The sequence below is a fragment of the Ixodes scapularis genome, unplaced genomic scaffold (genome assembly GCF_016920785.2).
Source record: "Ixodes scapularis isolate PalLabHiFi unplaced genomic scaffold, ASM1692078v2 PGA_scaffold12__126_contigs__length_90152505, whole genome shotgun sequence".
Taxonomy (NCBI): domain Eukaryota; kingdom Metazoa; phylum Arthropoda; class Arachnida; order Ixodida; family Ixodidae; genus Ixodes; species Ixodes scapularis.
In genome coordinates, this window is record NW_024609838.1 from 14455795 (window position 1) to 14480765 (window position 24971).

Genomic DNA, 24971 nt, shown 5'->3' on the forward strand with positions numbered 1-24971 from the left:
CAATAAATATTGCTGTAAAAAAGTTTTTTTCTCTCGGAAAAATTGTTTTTTGACATGCTTGTCCCAATTAGGCTATTTAAAAAAAAACTTTTTTTTCTTTGCAGTTACCCTTTAATGTGGATGTGTGGGCCCGCCTGTTTCAGAGGAACGAACAGCAGCTGTGGTTTGGGCGAGACGCGTTTGGTCGTCGTAGCCTCCTCTTCAATGTCGAAGGCTCCAGACTACGCATTGTGTCCTGCGCTTCCTGCAGGCAGCATGAGGTAGGTCTCTATACTTGGTTCTCGAAGTGCTGACCAACCTTTTGCTGCTCAGCACTTGCTGAATATCACTCGTATCCTTGAGAAACTATCTTCTGGATGTGACGCCTGTGCATTTTTCTGTTCTCGAAATACCGAGCTCACTCGAACAAAAACTCGACGCTACAATGTTCTACATCTTGTCTTTACATTTTAAGACGATGCCTCTACATAGTAATACTGGCCTCTCATATCGTAGTAAAAAGCAGTCAAACTCTGGTAACATTTTTGTATCTAAGCATTTCTGATATTACTACCTGAAGGACTCATGCTCTAAGGATACAAATGCTGTATAGTATACCTTGTTTATTAAAACTATGTGAAAGGGATGGTGCTATACAAAGCTTTGCTACCTATTCTATTTGGAAAGCCAGTCAACCCAAAGGTGTCTCCGCATATGAGAGTGGAAACATGACGGATGTGAGAGGGGTTGACAACTTTTGAGTCCAGGCTCTGCCCCAGCAAAAGGGGCAAAAGCCCCTTTAGTGGATTAACAGCATCTCAATCATGAGTTGTTTTGTTCATTCTAGCACATCTGGTAGGTATTAGTTGGCAAAAACAATATACCCTTCGAAGTGTTTCCTCTCCCCTTACTCAAAAGCTGAGTCTTAATTATTCATAAAGAACTGGAAAGGTGCAGAAAAGACAGGGCAGCCATCGCTATGACTAGCAAACAATCCTACTGCAGCATCGCAGCTGCCAACAGCTGCCCTGAAGAATCCTTAGATCGGAGCTCGGTGCCGCGACGTCACTGTGACCCTTTACCAAAATAAAAATAAATGATGATTAAAAAAAAAAAAAAAAAATCAGGAAATCAGATTTATTTATTTGATTCAAACCAGGTTAATTCAGTTTGAATCACTGTAGCTTTAATATAGTTATTCTTAATCACAAGATATGGTTTCTATTATGGCAGACTGATTGATCAATCGATCCGATTACTGAAAAGCGTGCGGAAGAAACAGTTACTGTAAATTTAAAGTACAGTTGAATTGGCAATTTTTTATTGAGTGAACCGCGGAAGAGTAGGTCAAGAATGGCTCAATTTCTTTTAATTAGTGAAGACCTTTATTCACTCGTTCTTTTGCATTGTGATTTTCTTGCAAGAGGACATTACTTTCTTTGTTTTAGTCTCTTGAGCATTATTTTTACTTGCAATAAGTCGTTACATAACTAATGAACAAAGGTTCGAGTAAAAAGAGCCAAAAGTTTAGATTTTCTCAAAAGACTACTGCTTTGTGCTCACGTTGATGATGCTTTGATCAAAACACAAAACAAACCCACATAGAAAGCAAAATAAGATAAACCTTAGGCAAATAAAAATATTTTTGGAATTAGTTTTGTGGGAAAGGTTTTATTTAAATCATGATACTCAAACCACTCCAATTTAAATTATGATTTAAATCACAATTTAAATCGTAATTTAAGTGATGATTTAAATCATTTTGATTTCTATTCTCCGCCCACTCTCTACACAAAGAGCAAACGAATCTGACCGTTGTATAGAAAGCTGTGCAGTAGGGCAGAATGCACTTTATCGTTCGTTGCTAGGCATTGGTTGGCGACTTCAAGATAAAAGAAACATATACATGATTTATCTTGAACTTACGGAAAAGTCTGTATATACTGAATCTGTTTCCGCAGCATTCTTCAAAGTTTCTGGTGGACATTGCACTTTTGTTTATTTTTTTTTTTTGTTACAGCATGTTATTTTATTCCAAGCTCTGTTCTTTTTATGTGATTGTGGGCACGTCTTAGATTTCTTGTTTCTTCCCATAAACTGTTTTAATGCCAAATGCCAGTCGACAAGCATTGGGTAGTCGCTTTCGAACAGTTAGCGCATACCACTGTGGTAGACAAAGCCAGCTAGCTTCACATTTACCCACTAATTCCCACTGTGGTAGAACGTCGAGCTCACCATCGTGGGGCTGCGGCTTCAATTCCCATTGGGGCGAGTTTCAAATTTTGTTCTTTCTCCTCAATTCACCAATCTTTTGTAGATTTTCCCCTAAAGTCTGTTTCATAAAGGTTTCCGTGGCATTCCGCCACAATTTCCTCGGGGGTTGCAGCCAATAAATGGATTCTGCGTTAAAATTGTGCAGACGTGGACAGAACTTCCGGCCAACGGTGTCTACTGCCTCGACCTGCGAGACAGCAGCCGTCATCGGCACCTCGCCGTGCGCTTTTTCCCGTGGAGCCGGTTTCCGTCGGGCGAGCTCTTCGACCCCGGCGTGTGGCAGCCCACTGCGCTGGGGGAATCGCTCGCCTGCCCCCTGGATGCGGGCATCCCAAACCCCCTCAACCGGGAGCTTGCCGAGAGGCTACATCCGCTACCCGCCGTTGGACGGACTTTCTTCCAGAAGGTGCTTGGTGTTTTCTTATTATTCTTGAAATGGCGACTGCCGCAGTTGCAGTTGGCAGTGTCTTAGTGATGCGTGAGGTACCACTTATACAAGAAACTTTCAATTGGTAGTATGTCCAAACACGACGGTACATAATTTCCTCATTCCCCCATAGTTCATGCAGACATAGCCTACTTCGAAATCTAGTACTACTGCCCTTACGAATGTCTTTCTTGAAGAGCTGGAGTGACCGGTGCCATCTGGCTGTGCGAGACAAACCCTGGTCAGAAATCATGAATCAGCTTCAGTTCGGCAGCAGTGCGCGTCAAGGAAACAGCGTACTAATCATCTGTATCTCTGCAGTTTGCCGACTACTCGTGGATTCAAATCATCGAAGATCACCACATCATCATTAGTCACTCACGCTGCCACGGGCCAAGAGACGCAGTGACAACAGCGCAACTCACGGCAAGATCATCTATAAAAGAAGCCAACACGCCAGCCTGGTCTTCAGTTCGGCAGCAGTGCGCGTCAAGGAAACAGCGTACTAATCATCTGTATCTCTGCAGTTTGCCGACTACTCGTGGATTCAAATCATCGAAGATCACCACATCATCATTAGTCACTCACGCTGCCACGGGCCAAGAGACGCAGCGACAACAGCGCAACTCACGGCAAGATCATCTATAAAAGAAGCCAACACGCCAGCCTGGTCTTCAGTTCGGCAGCAGTGCGCGTCAAGGAAACAGCGTACTAATCATCTGTATCTCTGCAGGTGAGAAGCACTTATTTTTTATATAAGCCTAAAACGTATCTTTGCACTGCTGCCGAACACAGCACCGATTGTCTTTTTTGTCTGTTTTGAGTGTGTGAAGTACGGTGACGTCGGGTCGCTGACATGACTAAAGAAGTAAAAGACATTGGGAAAACTATCGATGAGGTAAGACGAGAGATGAGAGCGGACTTTCGAGCCCTAAAAGAGAGTGTCAAATACTGTAATGACACCTGCGACGGAGTCACCGAGATTAAAAACGAAATAAAGGAACTTCGGAAAGAGGTCCAGAACGTATCCCAAAAAATGAAGAATTGATCGCTGAAAACCGTAAGCTAAATGCTAAAATCGAAGAACTAGAACAGTATCAGCGGTCCAACAACCTCGAGATAAAGGGCGTACCAGAGGAAGGTGATGCATACGACATAGTTCAAAGAATAGGGACGCTTCTGAACGAACCAATCTCAGGTTCTGAGATTGATGTGTGCCATCGCGTACCCACATTCAGAACAACAGAAAAAAACATAATCGTCCGCTTCGTGCGACGGTCCAAACGCGATGCGGTCTTGCAGAAAAGCAAAAAACAAAGACTGACAACAAAAGACCTTGACTATGGCGGAAGCCCCAGCCCCATATATGTGAATGAGCATTTAACGGGTGCAAATAAAAAGCTACTGGGAGCTGCGATCGCCCAAAAGAAACTTGTTGGGTGGAAATTTGTGTGGTCATCTGGGGGAAAAGTGTTTGCGCGAAAGGATGAACATGCCAACGCAGTCCGAATCGCTGGCATGTTTGATGTGGCGAAAATTGTGAATTAAACCATAAGCTAGTACTTTGGAGTGCACACGACACTTCAATAATGGAAACTGCCCTACCCGATTGTTATTATTATGACTACAATGCGTTCAATAAAAAGTACAAAGAAGGTAAACGCCAAATTTCAGCAATTCATTTAAATGTAAGAAGCATAAAGAATAAAGTTGATAACCTAGAAATATTCTTGCATTCGTTGAATGTGCACTTTAATGTAATAGCACTTACGGAAACCTGGCTGACAAAAGAGGACATGGCGCCAATCATGGACGGTTATAAGTGCGAAATCATGAGCAGAGATAAGAAAAGGGGTGGGGGTATTGCTATTTATATTAAAGATAAACTACAGCATGAGGTTGTAGATGACTTGTCCAAAATTGATGCAAACATTGAAAGCTTGTGTGTTAAACTATCAAATACTGTTGTTTTTGCTTTATACAGGCCACCTTCTGGTAATATATATGAATTCATGACCTTTCTTGATGATGCACTGTCTTTCCTGGGATCGCTATCTGTGCCATTCTTTATTCTTGGCGACATAAATATAGACACAATTTCAGATGACCTTCACGCTCAAAATTTTCGTGATATTGTCAACCAGTATGCTTGCAGCAATTTGATAACATTGCCCACTAGAATAACTGCAGACACTGCCACGTACCTTGACGTATGCATAACAAATACCGATACTCGTCATATTACAGCAGGTGCAATCATGTGTGATATTAGTGACCATCTTCCAATCTTTTGCCTAGAGTCCTCCTCTGCTAGAAAAAATAACAAAGACATAGAGACGTTTTGGCATCGCACCATTAATGAGGAAACTCTAAGAACTTTCAGCTGCCTTATGGAAGAGGAAACGTGGGATGACGTTTATGCTGAGTGCAATCCTAGAAATGCCTATAGAATATTCCTGATGAAAGTCAGACAGTACTATAATGCAGCTTTCCCTCTTCAGGAACGTAGAGTGAAATGTAAAAAATTTAGAAAGCCTTGGATGACTAGAGACCTATATGGAAGAATAAGGCAAAAAAATGCCAAGTATCATGCCTTCATTCAGCATCGTGATCCGCGGCTGCTTATCGAGTTCAAGAAATGCAGAAACAAACTTAATGCCGACTTAAAAAAAGCAAAATGCGAATACTATCAAAAAGAACTTCTACGCATACACAATGACCATAGAAAAATGTGGGACACAGTAAACAAACTCACGAACAGGGAACAGGCACGATGTAATCTGAAAGAAATACTAATAGATAATAAACGTGTCAGTGGGAAAGAACTTGGCGATGAAATGAATAGACATTTTATTAGCATGGGTGCGTACACTGGGAGGGCTTCCAACATAGATGACTGTATTGACGCGGGAAACCAAATTGGGTCGATTATGCTTACTCCAACGACACCATTTGAAATTGATAAAATAATCAGAAACCTAAAAAATGACGTCGCCGCTGGAGTAGATGAAATAAAAACCCTACCTATAAGTACACTGTGACCATAGTTAGTCCAGTTCTATCGAATATAGTAAATAAGATGCTTCAGACCGGTGATTTCCCTGACGAGCTAAAAATAGCCAGGGTCACTCCAGTGTATAAAGGAGGGGGTGGGACAAACATTAATAACTACAGACCTATCTCAGTTCTTCCAGTTTTTTCTAAAGTATTTGAGCGTGTCATTGCTGATAGATTAACATGTTTTTTTGAGAAGCATAATATAATAACGAAGTCCCAATACGGCTTTCAAAAGCAAAAATCGGCGGAGCTAGCGCTTCTTAACATAAAGGATAAAATAGTAGAAAATATTGAGAACAAATTATTTACTCTTGGTCTCTTCTTAGATTTAAGTAAAGCTTTTGATACTGTGCAGCACAATATTTTACTTAGAAAGCTTGAAATTTACGGTGTGCGCGGAGTAGTTCTAAAATTAATTGAAACATATCTTGCGGATCGTTACCAATATGTGCTAATAAACGGCGAATCGTCAAATCGACTTAAAATACAGCATGGTGTCCCTCAGGGGTCAATTTTAGGTCCACTTCTTTTTCTTATATATGTTAATAATATAACGACTATATCCGGTTCCCCCGACCTTATAATGTATGCAGACGATACCAACGTATTCTTTTCTGGAGTGACAAAAAATGCCTAGAAAATGCTGCAAATGTCTATCTATTGAAGCTATCCAACTGGTTACAAACAAATTCTTTAAAACTAAATACAATCAAAACTAAGTATATTATTTTTAAGCCAATAAATAAACTCGACTGCAGCCCCATAAGCTTAAAATTTGAAGACACTGTGCTTGAGCAAGTGTCGGAACAAAAATTTCTTGGTGTATGGTTTACCGAGGACCTTTCATGGAACACTCATGTGAATAAACTCAAAGGTGAATTATCTCGTGTTACGGGAAGTATATATAAAATACGAAACTTGCTGCCCACTTGGCTAAAACAGACGTTGTACTATTCTTTGGTCTACTCTAAAATCAGTTACGGTATCTTAGTTTGGGGGACGACGATCAATTCGAACTATGTCAAACTTATCACCTTGCAGAAGAGGATTCTTCGCATGTGCGAAAATTATAAAGGAGCTATTAGAAACATAAGAACCCAACCTATATTCATCAAATATAATATGCTTCAGGCAGACCAAATATACTATTTTAAACTCTTACAATGGATTCACAAACATAGAATATACTCCACACCAAAATCGAGTTTAGGTCCGTACCAACTACGAGACCCAAAACGAAGGATGCCTTCAATAAGAACCAATTATGGCCGCACTGCTTTGTCATATCAGATAACTAAGATGCTAAACAGAACAGACATGACTATAGATTATAATAAAACATTTTATGCCTTCAAAAAACAGTGCCGAAGCTTTCTCGTGGGCAGTGGTATGAGCTTCTCACTTGTGTGATATGTAGGCTAAGCTGTTATTTTTATTATGTATTTATATTTGACTACAAATATGGCTCTTGGCATATATTCAATCATTATTCATTTCTAGACTAAATTGCTGCCATCAGCCCTATTTTAGGCTGTAACCTTCTTCTAACGTTTTATTCTTTTTTTTTTTTATATTAGTGATATGATGCTTCTGTGTCATACGACGTTACATGTGTTATACGCCTCGAATCATGCTTGCTGTGTAACATGTTTTTACTGGTTGTTTGATTGTGCCGTTTTTTTTTATTTTTTACAAGTCACAATGTTGAATGTTAAAATACCTGTTCCACTGTGCTTTTTTTTAATTTCTACTGAGTATACTTTTTGCTGATTATATTCATTGTACTGTTTACTGTTGAACTGTTGGGGGGGCAGAGACTTTGTCAGGCTTCACGCCTTTATCTCTGCCCCCTGGGCGGAAAAAACCCGCCAAACAAATAAAGAAAAAAAAAAAAAAAAAAAACTCTGCCGCAGAATAAACTAACTCTTCAAAGTGTCCCCCAAGCAGAAGCTGGGATTCACTACGACAGATGATTGTGGCTCTTTGGGCAATATATTTGTGGCTACTGATTTTCAAAAACTTCAGAGCTTAGGCCGTAACTCCTTACGGTGCCTTATTTCGACGCTTTTGCCCGTATGCTAGTGAAGTGAGGCAGTGGAAGGGCTAAAGGCTGTTAAATGATATGTACTTTGGTTAGTTGCTGATTCAGTATTGTGTATGATAAAAGTGCTAAAAAGGCAACGGAAAAGTTAAAGAACGACAAACTCCACACAGCGCCTTTTCACTCACTTGCGTTCGCTCACAACCGAGTTCTTACGACGAGAACACACTGGCACCCTCTATGAGGTGGCCCTGGAACTGCCTTTTACTGGATCAAAGGTTTTGCGATACAGTCTAAGCTCATTGTAACAGACCTTGTTACAACAGACATTTAGATATAACTAGGGTTTGGAGTTTTCGGTTTAAACTGATAAACATCGATAAAACTACGCCAAATCCATTTTCGGAAATTCGGTTTTAACCGAAAAAGGTCAGTTTGTAGGTTCGGCGTTTTCGGTTTAAACCGATAAAAACCGGTAAAAGTATGTCTAATCCGTTTTCTAGAATTTGGTCTTAACCGAAAAAATTCAGTTTTTTAGGGCCGCGTTGAGGTGGGTGGGGGAGGGGAAGAGGGAGAGAGCTTTGCGAGATTCGACATTGTATGACGTCTTCGTGGTTGCCCTCTCCCAAGGTTCAACATGCAACAAAAGAGGTCTTGGATTGACCTTCGCGGGACATCTGTGTTTTTTCTGTGATCAGGCTTAGTGTGTCAAGTTCCCGGTCCTAAAAAGCAGTTCGGATGTGGGCTAGTATAAGGTTTTTCGCTTCATGGCACTTCAGAGGACATCGAGGAAAGCCGTCATTACCTTTCTTAACATGCTCTCTTAAACTTCCCTGTTGTTAAAAACATAAACACGATGGATTTTTTTTTTTTTTTACATTCCGCTGGTTTTTGTACGGTCATCACCTCATTCGGTGACGTCGTCAGACTGGGAAGGAAAAATAAGTGCGCTGAAGAAGTTATGCCCGCGAATTCCGCGATTTTGAGGTGTGTCCTGACGGAAGTTGTAGGGAGGACAATGTATGTATATGTGTCGTCATTCTTTGAGGGATCACAAATATCACAGCTACAAGGATCATCTGATTCGGTGTCCGATGGTGCTTCTTTTATATTCACCGGAAAAAAAAAGGTAAACTGTTTTGGGAATAAATATACGCTGAAAAAACCCGAAAATTGAATTTTAAAATGAACACCGAAAAAAGTATGCCGAATTTCGAAAAAATAAAAACCGAAAACGCGGAACCCTAGATATAACATACTGATTTGTGAAGTTCAGTTGCTTTTCCTATTATGCGCCATTGACTCAACTTCATATCTGCATACAACATGCTCCTTTTACAACAGACCAAAATCTTGGTCAAAATCAAGGTCTGTTATAAAGAGCTTAGACTGTTATTTGCAACATCAAATGTACTATACCTTTATGAGAAAGGGTCGTTTCTATCACTGTCAAAAGCTTCTCGAGCCAACAAAAAAGAGAAGAATGCCGCAAAAAAATGGGAAATATATAGGAACCACCCGATAGAGTGTACCAGTGTGTCTCTCGTCATAAGAAAGCACATGAGGTTTTAAGGCACTCTGTTCCAAGCAGTCGCAAGTGTGCGAACCAGCCACGACAGTACATATTTATTAGAGAAAGGGCGACGGTGCTTCGAATTTTTAGGTTGGTCGTTCTATTTTAGGTGCTGGACGATCGGCGGGAGTTTGCAGACGCTGTGGCAGGCCTGGACAGGGTGCTATGCGAGGCTGTGCGGTGCCGCCTGACCAACCGGCAGATGGTGTGCCGGGAGTGCATCCTCAGGCACCGGCACGGCTCGGGCGGCTCTCAGGGCTGCGGTCACGCCACCCTGGCCGTCCTCTTCTCGGGGGGACTGGACTCCATGGTCATCGCTGCACTCTGTGCTAGGTAGGTACCCTCAGTGCCCGAAGCTATCCGCCGCTCAAAGTGAAGAGACTTTTTACTTTAGGGTGCGTTGGCACGTGTTACAGTGCTCGGCATCTGGGTGGCCGGGTTTTAACGAGAGTAGTGTGGATAGATCTACGATGCACGAGTTGTTCTAGTCCTGTGAGAATACACAGTTGCAACAGCAAACTGAGCCAGTCATCCAGGAACCAGGAACTGCTACATCGTGGAGCCACTATTGCTGAAGCTGTTGAAGACCGAAAATCCGGGATCTTGAGTCAGTGTTTTTAAGAGGTATAAAAAACAAAAATTCAATTTTTGGCAGTTGCTCCTGTTGAAATGCTGGTGTCATTCAACTTTTGAAATGAATGCACAAATGTGTGTTGTCCTTTTCTTCTTCTAAATGGCAATGCTATTAAAACATACTGTTTTTGTGCAGCTTGGCATACCTATGTTGCTCAACACCGACAGGCCAAAATTAAGTTTTTTTTTTATTATCCGAAACGGTTGATAACGACGCCTGGACATTACCCACAAAATTCGAAACTTGGAAACTCAGTATTTCTGAAGTAAAGAAAAAGTTCCCGGAAGCCGAATTTGAAGTTCCCGCACAATCCGCACCAGTGCAGTGACGTCAAAGTTTGAGTCGACCTGCAACTCGAGTTTCTCGTGTTTCTCTCGTGTTTGCCCGCATCCCGCGGTCAACCGCTTCGTACGTGAGGCCTATCGCTGTGAGCAGACGACGCTTCACTTTTGAGTTTGACGTTCTTTTAGGGCCCTTTCAGCGATTTCAAATCTTTTTAAACAGTGCAAGATCGAAGAGAACGCGCAGTGGACTTTTGTGAGTGACCTGAAGGGTCACGTCATGTTGGTTCTGCGTGAAAGGCTGCCCCAGCAGAGCCACGGCCGAAACTACGGTATACAGACACCAATCCCAGTTGTTTTGACTGTTTGGCGATTTGCTTTTCGAAATCTGAGAGGTCGTCGGGCACCTAAAAAAGATAACTTCGTCTGATTCCCCGTCTCGCCAATCATCCACAGTGCCACATGGGCCGAGTGCTGCGGCACCGCCATGTTTTTTTGATGGAGGACAAAAAGCCAAAAGGCAACATCAATTTGGACTCAGATTTTCGGTATTTCAAAAACAAGGGCCGTAGTGCATCTGCAATATCATTAAAAAGACGTGTTTTACCAATGGCATTGTTAAATATTATAGAAACGTCACTTACAAAGCTTCTAAATTTCATAATCGATTACGTCACAAATAAAAAGAAGCAAGGAGGTGAGAAGGGGGAGAGAAAAACGCCAAAAATAAAAAGGCGCGCATGCAGGTGGGGAATTTTTTTTTTCACTTTGTGGTATTTTTTGTGTGTTTATGACTACAACTTGCATTGTTCTAGACAAAAAAAAAAAAAAAGAAACGACCTTTGGGGTGTTAGTGCCCCTTAAGGTCTTTTGAGAAGAGATTTATAACATCTTTGCATTGTTAGCCTTGAGTTGATCATCAACTTTAATGCTGCCAGCATAAAAGAAGTTATACAAACAAGCGGGTGTCTATAGCAGCCATCCTCATAACTGGCAAGGATGAAAGGCATCTGTTTTCATCCCAACTTTCAGAAATGCAATATTCCAGCATGGCAGCATTATGGGACGACGAGGGCAATGCCTCCTTCAATGCTGCACAAAATGAAAGCTCTGGTAAATCGTAAGGCTGCATAATTTACGGGAGCTTTTGTGGTGCAGAGCAGACACGCTTGCCTGAACGTCTGCTCAGTCGAGCCGTCTGTGGATGGATAAATGGATGCTAACGGGTGTACCCTTTATAAGGGGCGGCAGCCTGTGCTACCTAGCCTAGAAATAGACTGATCTCACCAGCCAGTTTGACTACGCCACCGCTGCCGCAATGCATTGAGGGAACTGTAGTCTTTATGCACGTGCGACAAACTCGCTGGAGCTCTGTGCGTGTACAGCACAAGACAGCATGAGCCCTCGCGTACACTGCCATTTGTCTTCTGTGAACTAAGGTTATGGTGGTGTCACGCATGCGCCGAACGCTTGGTGAGATCGGTCTATTAGAAACCGAAGGTCCCCTTGCCCTTCTAAGCCAATTTGCTTCCGCTGTGCAATTTTGTAACTATCTACAGGCGGTGTGGGGTATCACCAGATTGATCTTTGAGGGATTGGGCGAAAAAACTAGAAACATCACTCCCCGCCTTCGGCGAGAAGGTCGCCAATCAAACCTAGTCCGCATTACTCCAGCACAAGGCCTGCTGGGAGACAGGGTTGAGACTTTGGGCCGGAGCCACGCGGGAGGAAGTCCCAATTTTCCTCTGTCCCGCCCGTCCCCAGCTAGGTTAGTTAGTCGTACATCATTCAATTCTCCCTAGATAATTTCCACCAGTCTTTCGATCTTCTCTTTGTTATTAAAATGCACTTATCATCCATTCTTACATTCTCTTCTGTGAACCACAGCGCTCCTGCTAAATCTGTCGCCTTCTCTGGGAGGTCAGAAGCAAGCCCTGTGTACCTCAACACCACACATTCTATTGTCTCGTCATCCCCTTGGCACACGGCACACCGCATATTCATTTCCTTATACTTTTTCCTGTATGCATGTCTATAGTCCTCAATAGTATTCCTGTTCTAGCCTCAAATAACAACGAGCTGCCCCGTGAATTATTTTACCAATGTTCCTCTATTATTTTCTGTTTTTGTCCCCTATACATACCCTAGTTAAAAGCTTATTTTCTCTGCCTTCTTTCCTCCCGCATCTTTCTGTCGATCTCTTTTACTTATTTTTTCTCAGAGGTAGTCTACTCAGCCCCAGTGCTGTACTGTTGGTATTTGAATTTCAGTTTTTGGGTTCAGTTTGTTCATTTAGTGCAGTGGTTCTCAAGTGGGGGTCTGCAAAGCCCTACCTCATCAGTCAAGCTCGGCAATAAAGGTTGACTTTCTTCGAATTGAGAAGAAAAGTTCCAATATTCGGGTGAATTTCTGCTCGTGTGTATGTCAATGAGAGAAGTCTACTTCACACTAGCCCTTAGCTATATCTATTTATTAAATCATTATCATAATTAACCTGTACCTTTCCCTTTCCCTCACTATGAACGGGGTCCTCCATCATATTTGGCGATCCATAAGGGGTCCACGAAACTTCAATGCTTATATACCTTTCTCGCTTATCGTGTATCCTTGGTTGTGTCTAGCCTTTGTTCAAATTTCGACTGTGCCAGGCTGCTGCCCCAGAGTTGCCCGATCGACTTGCTCAACGTGGCCTTCCAGCACCAGGTGCACATGATTGACAGCCGCAGCAAGACCAAGAGCTGGGCCACTTCGTACGAAGCCCCGGACCGCCTGAGTGCCAGGCTGGGGCTCGACGAGCTCAGGAGGGCCTTTCCCCAGCGTAGGTGGAACCTAGTCGAGGTGCGTGTTGTTTAACTGCAATTCCAATGTGGAGACAGACAAATGGTTGGGATAAACTATATTGTGATGGTCAGTGCTTTGACAGAGAACTATGTCTTTCTCAGCGCTTGGAAGGGGGGCAAAGTTGGTAGATCGATGTCACGAAAACTTGGTCACGGAGGTGCCATGACACAGATAACACCGACCTCTTTATGCGCAGTGGACCATTTCAGTTCACATTCTCACACTCCTTCACATTGCACCCTCTTTGAAGGACCTGACGACCTTGAAGTCGTCCTAGATGTCGATTTTGACATCCTTGAGGTCGTCCTAGTGGTCGTCCGTCCTAGACGTCGTCTTTGACGTTGTCCTCTAGGGCATGATCTTGGAGGTCGTCTTTGAGGTGACGGCTTGAAGCTGAGCTAGTTGGTTCATTACTATATATAGTGCCAGCTGAACATAAAGGAAGGATTGGAGAGACATGGAGAAGGCATACACACCGCTAGAGTAGCAACCGTTAATTAATATAATCTTTTTCTTTATCTATATTGAGTTTCACTTCCTTTTTCTTTATCTACATTACATTTAATTTAATTGAGGAGCTTCTTCCTCTTGTTCTACTCTCATAACGAAGCATCTTCCTCGTCTTTCATTCGTCCGCCATAGGTGCAGCTCCTCGAAGATAGACAATTTCCTTGTGGTGTAGCGTAATGGAAGGCGTTTTAGACGAATGCTATCGCAATTCATAGACAACCAACAAGAGAGGTTTCTGCAACAATTTCTTATCTGCTGCCTTGCTCGTTTGCTCGCTTCAACGTGACGCACTCCTGTCTGATTGCAACGGTGATAGACGCCGTTCCGGCAGCCGTGATTCGACAATCTTCGCTCATCACTCATCGCTCATCCCCCCTAGCACTACATTTGGGCGGAGAACGAGCGTTTGACGATGTGTAATTTATTTTTGCTGTGAAAATAAAAACCCTGCAAATTTTTCGAGGGGTCAACTTGTACTGAAAGACAAATTGCAGTGATACCTCAGTCTTTTTTGTCTTTTTTCTAAATAATATTTATGCATTAAAACGACACTTCCACTGCGATAGGAGGTCGTGAATAGGGGCCCTATAGCAGTTCCTTAATTTTTCTGAAACTTCACTGCAGAAGTTCATTTGGGGTATGAGGTTATTAAATTGGGAAAGGTGTAGCACTACAATTTTTACTGTACTTCAATAGTTGTGGCTAAGCCCAACTGTTAATTCAATTGGCATAATTTTGTTTAGTTGTAGCCAAAGTGTATTTGTACTGTCAATTATAAACGGAGAGCGACTGACTAAAATGGAAGGCTGCAACCATTCCTTATTTACTGAAACCTGAACATAACCCTGGAAGAATTCATTCTGTTGGGGCCATTGAAGGGTGCAACACATTTTCCGACCGAACCATTTGTGCCACAAAAACGGTCTTTTCTTCCACATTATTGTTTCGTCCCGGCAGTAATGCCTCACAATTGACGCGGGAGTCTCATAAAGAGTAATGCATATTAGTCAGTCATTGCAGTCTATGGAAGGAGGACAGTGAGTAGTGCAAATACAGTATATTTCAATGAGCTGTTGGAATTTTTGATTGGGTCTTTGCTGTGACTGAAGAAATAGTTTGAATGTTACCGGGCATGCACTTAATGTTTGCAACCCATTTTATAACTGCGTTATAACATAATGGCTTCTGCCACTGGAGCGCAACCTTGTCAGATTCTTAGTTTGTTCTAATTCTGCGGTGTCTCTGTCAGGTCAACGTTGACAAGCAAGAACTTCAATCTGAACGGTGAGTTGTTGCTATGGCTGGTAAGTCACAGATAACAGAGTCAACACCAGAGAGAGTAATCCAGGTTTATGGTTGTATTTCTTCCAAACCCATTTAGTTCCCAGTCAGATATGGCTTTAATGAGCAGATAATTAAACTAAACTGCCCAAGCTAGACTAGTGATCTACTCAAAACTTTTTAGGCCTACTCATCATTGAAATATTGCAACTAAATGAGGCTCAAATTGAAAATGTAATAGGGACAGCTGCACTATTTGACAAAGCTGCAGCTTTTGCATGGTGTGTAAACCAGCACATTTCTGCATGGTTCTTTTTCTTTGCAGGAATTAGAACCAGATTCAATATCTCAGCTTTCTTATATTTGGCTATGCAAAAATATTATTAAGTACAGAGGAAGGTCTTTAAAAAATAAGCGATATGGAGACTTTACTACTTTTATACTGGTCATTTCAAAGAAATTCAACTGAGGAAAGCTAGAGGGTTATTTTTTAGGGTTTTCTTTCTTGTCTTTTTTTTAGCATGCGTTTGACATTCTTTTTCTCCGCCGCAGCACCAGGCACATACGCAAGCTCATTCATCCCCTGGATAGCGTGCTCGACGACAGCCTGGGCTGTGCTCTGTGGTTTGCAGCCCGTGGAAGGGGAACAGTTGCTCATGAGAATGCGCCGGACGTCGCCTACGAATCTCCAGCGAGGGTGTGCCACTTCTCATCCTATTTCCCCTTCTTCTTACGATAGACAGCAGTGATTACAAAGGCACGGCTCGATCAGCACTCTCTCCACCGGTTCACTCGAGAAACAATTGGAAAAGTAGAGATACGGGGTGGTTCAGTTTACTGTGCCAGCAATTTATCAGGATGCGTGAATTATAATTACTCTGCCGAGCACGTTGCTGTTTTTCTCCAAGATGCTCCTAAGTGGTACGCTCCTAACATTGCAGTGTGCAGAATAGCCTGGCTGAGGAGAAAAAGCTTTCAGCCTTTCCACTCTTGCGAAGAAGGAAAACCAGCAAAGCTGTACTATGGTGGGAATTAAGTTTTTATAAATGTAAGGATTAAGGTGTGATTGGGTTTATGTGACAACCGTATTCCCTCCGGTTGTCTTTGTTATACCACGCCAACAGCCGAAGGCTCATGAACGGGAGTCGAGGCGCCACTAGTCGTTCCTCCACGACGTTCAACCTTGGTAGGTGCTCCGGTATGGGTGGGTACTTACCGTAGAATACCGTGCATCCGCCCATTCCACATTAAGTGCCCATATCTAAATTTCTAAGATACGAAAAAATGTGCACAGTACATTTATATGTAAAAGTGATGATCGGACAAGCGTTCATCCCCCATTTTTTGGTGATTATCTCAAAATTTTGAGTGGGTGCTTGCCCGGTATTTTACGGTAATGAAATAAGTTTACACTGGCTTAACACAACAACAAAAAATATAACAACAACACAGACGTTTCACCACCTATCCGGGTGGCATCATCAGTATGAACTGGCTCGGTGGTGGGGAGAATCAAAACCAGTCAACTCTAATCTAACAATTCCCCGTAAACGTTCGGTAGGGGGCCCCGGTTTGTGTTGTACTTGTAGCCGTTCACGGTCGTGAACCGGGGCGCTGCGCCTTTGAGCAAGGAATCTCGGCACATTCTGCATGCCAGTTCTTTGTAGACATCCGCCGCCTCGATACAGTGCCGCAACGCGCACGCGCCCGTTTCCCGATTTTTCTTGTCCGACACGCCGCCAATTGTGGATACGTCTCTGGCGAACCAGAGTCGGTCGCACACGGCACACGTGACGCCAAACGGGTTCTCCACGAGCTCCCTCCGGAACCTAGCCGTCGCACCCAGCAACTGTTAGCCGGCGTGGAGTGCTGTCGTCGCCAGGCCTCACACTTGCGCTTGACCTCCGTGGCCCGCCGGCGCCGTTTACATCGCTGGTTTGTTCTCGGCGGCGGCTTTTTAGGCGGGCAATGTGCTCTTCTTTTGCAAGGGGGTCTGAAGCGATGGACGCAGCGGTGGTCGAGGCGACAGCGACTTCACATCGGTTGCGGACCCATTCGCGCTGCTGCGTACGTCGCCGTTCTTTCCACACCCAGTCTTCTTTCCCCGAAACGGCCTGTGCACGGCCCATCCTGAGTCTAAACTGAAACTGATAAGAGCATAGGAAACAGCGCGAAAAACAGACGAGGACGAAGAAGAAACACACATGATGAGTGCTGCGCTCGTTGCGTGTGTTTCTTCTTTGTCCTTGTCTGTTTTTCGCACTGTTTCCTACGATAAATTCCCACCAACGCGCCCAACTATCCATTCTTCTATGATAGCTGGAAAGTTTGCCGCCATTTACGAGCGATGGCGGCAACCAGACTGGTTGTGTGCTTGCCGCCGTCGCTTATAGATGGCGGTAGTTGTCCAGAGGTTTGTGGAGGTTTATGTCGACAAGATTTTGGTAACGGACACGATCCTGGGGAGCCTTGCTGTTAACTAGTGATGGACCGAATCTGCCGAACTTCAGAATCGGGTTCGGCAAATGCCGAACTTTTGCAGGAAAGTTCGGCAAAGATTCGGCAAAAATTCGGCAAATGTCTGCGCACGCGCGAGAACGCGACGGAGCCTTGGATTGCAAATGGACGCCGTGCAGTCGTGCGGTTACCATCGTGCAGTGTAGTACAACCAACGGTTACGGCGCAGTGTGGGGTAGGCAACACGGTAACTGTGCGTTTGTGAGCGAGTGGGGTTCTCTTCAATATGTTCTGCCTCAAGAATAGAAGATCGACCAATAATTTACGCAGTCCACTGCACAAGTGACAAATGATGCCGTGCATTCTGAAACATTGAGACATTGGCCGACAATTACCTTAAAAAGCACTCCTCGCAATTATAACATTTCTGTTTTCTCCTCAGGATTAGTGTGTTCCATAACAAAATAATATTGCTTTTTCAATTAGTGTTATTTCGCGATTTTCTTTTACCTGTATAAAACTAAACAGAACTATAATGCTCGACGTTGCCACATCCCGACATTTACTCTCCCTATCTTCCGAAACGTTTGTGTGTGTCCCAACGCCAGAAGCAGGCATTTTAAAGGTTAAAAACGAGACGTTGCGAATATGAGATGCACACTTTCATGGGAAGCTGATGTCAAGTGACTCAAATCGAAGAACATGCATATTTACAATATTATAATTCTCTCTTCTGGTGAAGGCTCAGCAACCGTTTCATTCGTTTTCGCGCACAAAACGGTGACTCCCAGGGAAAGCAAGAACGCAGCGTTATGCGCCTCGCAAGTGGGTTCATTTTCGTCTTCTGCGCATGAGAAAGGAAGTAGCGGCGACGTCAGAACTCCGAGCCCCGATTGGCTGATCGCGACCCCCTATCTGAGCGTCGTCTGCTCCTTTGCAAAGTCGTCTGCTCGCAACATCGTCTGTGTCTGTCTTACCTTTCCTGCGACTTTCGGAAGTGCGGGTCATTACGAGCGAGTTCGACTTCGCCTTTCAGAGAGGGCAGACGAAATAACTCGAGCGGTACGTTGTTTCTGTCTAACTAGCAGGCTCGCATCAAGGAGGGAAATCAAAGGACTCACTGGCGAGGTGTCCCGAGGCGTCGAGGTTTGTTTGCTAAGAACCGAGAGTGAGCGTGTTGGTGTCCGCAAGTTGCCTCCCAAATACTTTTTCCCTCCTCTCGTGTGCGGCGAGACCCCTTATTCTTTATTGCCGTTGGCGGGTTGGCACAGTTAACGTCGTCTGCTTTAGTCAAAGCTAAGGCTGCTTTACCTTTTCTGTGTCTGTCGGGTATTCACTGCTTTTTCACCGCCTAGAATCACCGTTGCCTCGAAAAACAAGGAGATAACAAGAGAAAGAAATTGACCTCTTAATGTAAAATTGAGTTCAACGATCAAAGTATAATACGGGAAGCGTTCACAAGGGTCGCGCGGGCATATTCCATTCAGCACGCCAGCCGGTCGTGAACAGACGATTGCCGAGTCGCGGAGTGCCTGCTAGGCCTAACTGCGAAGCTCGCTTGGTCGCGTTCGGTGGAACCGAAGCCGTTGGAGCTTTTTCCGTGTGTTTGTGGATCCAGCGTTCTTGTTTGTTGTGGTCCGTTTCAAGTACTTTTTACTTTTTACTTGCTGCTTGAAGTCGGGACACGTGGGAAGCGCACGAAGAAAAATAAACGTCCGTGGGTCGTCGCGACCACGACGCTGTCGGCCATGCTGATTTGATTGTAAGAAGTGCGTAAGACAGCTTCGGAGCTGTCGTAGGATTTCGTCGTAACCTGCGCAAAACTTAAGAAAATTTCATTTCGTGAATACGAATTTGTTCTTAACTTTTGTCTTACACACATTTTGTGGCGTAAGATCGTTTCGTGAATCTGACCTCTGCACTTCCGAAAGTCGCAGGAAAGGTAAGACAGACGCAGACGACGTTGCGAGCAGACGACGTTGCAAAGGAGCAGACGACGCCCAGATAGGGGGTCGCGATCAGCCAATCAGGGCTCGGCGTTCTGACGTCGCAGCTACCCCCTGCGCAAGAAGCAGACGAACTTGCCCTCCGCATTGCCTTCATTTTAGCAATGTACACACACATGCGGGCTTGCGGTGATGATGACTTAAAACCGAAATTCTCGTAGCGTGATTCGTGCAGATTCGTGGCTGCGCAACGCTCGCTTCTACCCTACGAGGTATAGGTTCTTTCTACCCAACCTCGTTGTCACGCCACTTCTGCGAGGAGTCACTAAAATTACCAGTAAACGTACAAAAAGGATACCGATACAATTATCTTGTAGAATATCACCTTATTTAGTAATCATGTTGCATTTAAGTTAAGAAAAAATAAACATAAATCCTTTTTTTCGCCAGAAAAAAAAAAGAAATATCAATGAGTCTGGTAACAATGTATTTTTGCCGAATCTTTAGAAAAGTTTGGCAAAAGTTCGGCTCTGCCGAATCCCAAGATTGGGCACCAAACTTTCGATTCGGCAAAAGTTCGGCCCATCACTACTGTTAACAGCTCTGCTGTAAAATGTTGTTTTTCTCGTTGAAGTGTGAGCACTGTAAACTGCCGTCGCATTTATTTTCTCCAAGCTAGGGCCACTGAGGAAGGTCAAGGTGATTAGTCCTCCGAGCATTGGTTTTGTTGATTTGTAAATGCTGCAATGCTACAAAATTTTCTTTTTTAGTTTCCAATTAATGTATAACACCTGACCATCCACAAGCCTTGACCTACTTGATCTCATGTGGTTAAAATGTAACAATATAAGTGCACACCCTAATTACATCTTTTTTGGTAAATTACGGCTCTTGCTGGTCGAGAAAACAATGGCACTCTAAAGGACTACTGAAATGAAAATTGAAATATACCTCTCGCATTCATAAATGAGTTAAACATGATCAGCAAAATCTGCTAATGACTATCGTCCGTTTGTATTTCGACCATGGCTATATTTTTGTTCCAAATGGCCAATTTCAGCGAGTGTTCAAAGAGCCACCATCGAAGAGCGCAATGCGTCTCGGGAGGTCCGGCGCCCTCAGCGCGTTGTTTGTGATATCAAGCTTTCCTTCACGGGCAAAGCTACAGGGAAGCTGGCGTGGTTGTGGTCTTTGCCGCTTGGGGGCATCAACGCATTACGACCTGGCTGTTCAAGATGCCCGTTCCCCGCAGGAGTTGGATAGGTGCGGGAAAGAGGCGAAATCCCGTTCGGCCAAGTTAGGACAGGGCTCGTGTGCACACAGCTTGCCACCGTACTTCCGCGGAGAGGCACTGCTTTTAAGGGTAGTAGTACGACGTAACGACGTTTGATTTATTCGTTTGAATTAACGTTTTGGTGTCTTTTCGAGGAAAATATTTGCATCCCTGTTGTGTGGCCACAATGTGGTTGAAATTCAGACAATAAAGTAGGCGCTAAAATTTCGTTGCAGTACCCCTTCAACCCTGCACGCTTGTTTCAGGTGGTCCTTCTGGGCATGGGAGCGGACGAACAGCTGGGTGGTTACTCCAGGCACGTGGTCAAGTACAAGTGAGTTTGGCTTTTGTTGTGGAGCGACAAGGAAATTAGGTGGAGCAAGCTAATTTTCTTTTTCTTCGTAGAAATTTTGGCTGGCAAGGCCTCGTAGACGAGATCTCCATGGAACTCGACAGGATAGCAACGCGCAACATGGGACGGGACGATCGGTGAGCTATGCTCGTGGGCTCGGACACCCTGCCGATTTCCGTTCCTACTAACTGCACCGCTGCTGCACGCTGAATTCATAGGAATGTTGATGCAGACGTGAACTGGCACCCCACATATTTGTCGTCGATACGGAATGTTCTGTGCAGCGACCGTTCGTTATAAGTACTCCCATAGTATATGGTTATTAACAGTGTCCTCTCAACCGTGGAGTCAAAGAGGCACTAAAAAATTCAAAGTTTTCATCAATGAAGTTGCAAAATGTTCCTTCACAAAATATTAAAATAAAAAAACTAAGTCATGCACGTTTCCATTTTGTAATGCCACCAATGCAATTGGTTGCTTCTGTTTAATTGGGAGACAAGGACGTGTTTGTTTGGATTAAAATATGGGAGTTTTTTGTGGGATACTTTTAATTATGTGCCAAAGCCATAAATATAAACTTTAAAAAATCACCTTAGGTAATATCCACTTGAGAATATTTTAGCTTGATTGCAAGACCTCATTCAATCTTTGCCCTATGGGGGGGACCAGAAAAACTGACACCATAAACGTTTCTCTCCTGCAGGATTGTGTCCGACCACGGGAGGGAGCCTCGCTTCCCTTTTCTAGACAAGAATGTCGTCAACTACCTCAACCAGATTCCTATTTGGATGAAAGTAAGACCCTTGCACAGGAACTCGGAAGACCACCAGTGTTTCAAAGTGTGGCAGTGTTTGAAAAAATTGCTGACTTTAGAACATGACTAATAGTGTCCCAAAGAATAGGCAGCTTATTGAGTGTCCCTTTAAGGAATGAATACACTGTTTTAGTAACACAAAATGTATTATATGAGTAGCTTTTAGCGGTTTTTTGTAATCAAGATTCCAGTAATGCGGAAGCATTGCAAGAAAATTCACCTGTATAAAAAAGCATGGAATCGCTCAGTTTCAAACCAGGACCTCTCGCGGTGCGAGTCCGACGCTGAACCAGCTGCACCAACGGCGCAGTTGGTGCAGATGTCATCACAAGAACACAAGGCACGTACGACAGGAGGGTGCGCAGGAGGCGAGGGTGAAGATGACAATCACAAATCTTGTAGGAAACGGGGAGATGCAAAATAGCAGGGTCAAAGCTGGGGTGTGCAACCGGAAGAGACGCAAACTTTGCATTCCAATCCCACTGGAGCCCTAGCTTTGGTGGGGCTCTCTCTCCGAAACGCTACACACAACGATGTCTGCTCTGTCGAGGCACAAGGTGCGTGCAGCGACACACAATCCATTCAGTGTTTTACCACTGCCAGGGCTCTCCCCACATATGGCACCAGCAGGGCCGTAACCAGGGGGGGGGATAGGGGGTTCTGACCCCCCCCGAAATTTTTTTCTGTGTACGGCCCTGGTCAGTGCACTGGCAGCCAGCCGATTTTAATCTCCACCTCTGCGCACGCGCAGTGGCGCCGGTCGGCTACCGGGTACCAAACCGGGACCGGATCTCCAGTTTGCTGTAACTCTCCATTATATGCCACCGATACACATGATTCATAGGCGAAAATAAGACAATAGACACTTTCAAAATGGCCGCCGTTGTCCCCGAAAACCCCCCCCGAAATTTTTTTCTGGGTACGGCCCTGGGCACCAGTGGTTTTGCCGCCGACCGATCTGACCGACTGCCCATCTCTACTATGATCAGCTCAGCTCTATATTTTGCCTGCACTGGACAAGACGATGCCGATTTTTAAAATGCGCGATACCCCAGATTGTTGTGTTTGGCAGACCTGTGAAGCACTATGCAACAGAACTGCTTAATCCCTGCAAACAAAATCACCGTTGCGCGGCAGAAAAAGTTCCGATAATGCCAAAAGTGGCAGCAATCGCCCCCTCCTCCTCCCCCTAATACCCTGGAAATTCTCAGATGTCCACATCTTAAAAATTTCTGGGGAGAACTTCGACCACAGACTTTGCCGCGTTAGCTTAAGAAAAGGGGCACATTTTTTAGAACCACATTACACTTCTGAGGAACAGACTTGAATACATTGCGTGCAACAGTGGGCCGCGCAAAGGCGTGACAGGGCAAAGCTTTATTCATACTGTGTCGGTGCTCAGGTGAACCCCGACCTCCCAAGAGGCGTAGGAGATAAGCTGCTCCTGCGGCTGCTGGCCTTCCAACTGGGCCTGGAAGAGGCGGCCTCTCGGCCCAAGAGGGCCATGCAGTTCGGGTCGAGGATCGTCCACGCCGAGGAAGACCGCGGCAAGGGCTCCGACGTCTGCCGGAAGCTTCAGCAGGCGAGTGTCCGCGTAGTAGTGCTGTATATGCGTATTCATTCACAGGTCTATTTGGACTTATGAATGTATCCTATTTTGAAAATGTTTCTTGAAAATAGCATTTTCTTCTATCAGGTTATCTATGGCTAGGGCTCCGTGTTTTCGGATAAATCCAAAAAACTTCGAAAAACACCTGCCGGTAAAATTTCTGTCAATTCGGATTTATCCGATAAACTCCGAATTGTTATGTGCCCATGCCCGCCCCAGCCCCAGCCCCAGCCCCCCCCCCCCCCCCCCCCCTTCCCCAAATAACAAAAGTTTTTTTTTTTTTTCTTTTTTTTTTTAACAATTTGGGCAGTGCAGAATTAATGGTCCTGGGAAAATCACACCATAATTATCTTTCAAGCTTCGGACTGTTGTCAAAAGGGGGGTCTTACGGCTTGTCTCGTCAAGGTTGGTTCAGGGAAACAGGTCATCGAACCCTTTCTGTCACGACAAAAGCCACTCTTTTGGTCTCCAGTTTGGGCCATGAGATTTGGGATTTAGAGAAAGGAGACGGTATGTTTCTGGGGGTAACAGCGAAAGCAGTGGATAATAGAGATTGTATAAAATAGGGAAGAGGGGCAGTTGAGACTTTTCTATTACATCCTTAACCACTCCACCTCGTGCAGCCGCGGGATAGATTGATGGGATGACTACGAGCTTCCTTGCAGCTACCTCCGGCAGTTTATTGATTTTAAGGTATCGACGTTTATCAAAGCCACACTTGTGTGCCACTTTTGTCGTGGGACAAATTAGTATTGCTAAAGACACCGAGGCCAAATTCAACTGAAGAAATGTTAATTGATACAAGTGCGTTTTATTTTTTATCTGGCATACGTTTGCATCCAGTTATTATTTAATATTTTTTAATAGGAAACGCTGCGAAATTAATCTCCGACTTTCGGAGAATTCGAGATTTACGAAAAATAAACACCGATAAAAACAGAATTTTTGCTCGAAATTCCGAATTTCACGAAAAATATACTCCAAAAAAAATGGAGCCCTATCTATGGCTTAGTGACCTGGCAAACTTGGGGTGCCCTAATGAGTATGTATGCACGTGTCTTTAGATAGCGTCAAGACTTTTTTTTTTTTTTTCTCTAGATTGTGCAACAAAAGTATTCCTGCTCGAGCTGATGCTACAGTGGCATTTCGTTTCCAGGCGTTTCTTTGTGTTTGCCCCACGAGTGCATGCTTTTTGCATCTGGTACCACAAAGAGTGGCACCACCCTAAAAACAACGTTGAGGCACCCTAGGGAAACTTAGGTGTCCACAGCTAAGCCAATTCTATCGGTGTTCTGCAAAATGTTTTTAGTCAAAATCAGTATTCCGAATGAAAATAAGTTTTCGAGAGTCTAATTTTTATGAATGAAAATTTCATTTCTCCCAGTTGCGACAACCTCGTAAAAAATTAGTCTTAGAATTGGGCGAAATGTGGAAATTTTAGAGGCAATCCAAGACACTAATTATAGTAGAATCGTATTTGATAATCTCTAGGTTCAATGAATAATGAGACAAGCTGATGGCCTAGTTAAGTATTTCAAAAACAGTTAGTGCTATTGGTTTTTGAGATCAATCACCTATAAAATAATATTGCATTCATCGTAGCATTTTGCATAATTACTATA

At 44.0% G+C, this 24971-nt stretch overlaps 1 protein-coding gene across 1 annotated transcript in view; it reads left to right on the forward strand.

Annotated features, from left to right (window-relative positions):
* The window catches only part of LOC115320718 (asparagine synthetase domain-containing protein 1), a 37251-nt gene that overhangs the window by 11266 nt on the left and 1014 nt on the right, over positions 1–24971 (forward strand). Inside the window, exons 4-13 of the mRNA XM_029980852.4 lie at positions 144–260; positions 2399–2659; positions 9461–9684; positions 12915–13104; positions 14867–14901; positions 15451–15595; positions 20841–20908; positions 20980–21063; positions 21630–21720; positions 23143–23322. Of these exons, the coding sequence (XP_029836712.2) occupies positions 144–260; positions 2399–2659; positions 9461–9684; positions 12915–13104; positions 14867–14901; positions 15451–15595; positions 20841–20908; positions 20980–21063; positions 21630–21720; positions 23143–23322 (1395 nt within the window). The remainder of the gene's footprint in view (positions 1–143; positions 261–2398; positions 2660–9460; positions 9685–12914; positions 13105–14866; positions 14902–15450; positions 15596–20840; positions 20909–20979; positions 21064–21629; positions 21721–23142; positions 23323–24971) is intronic.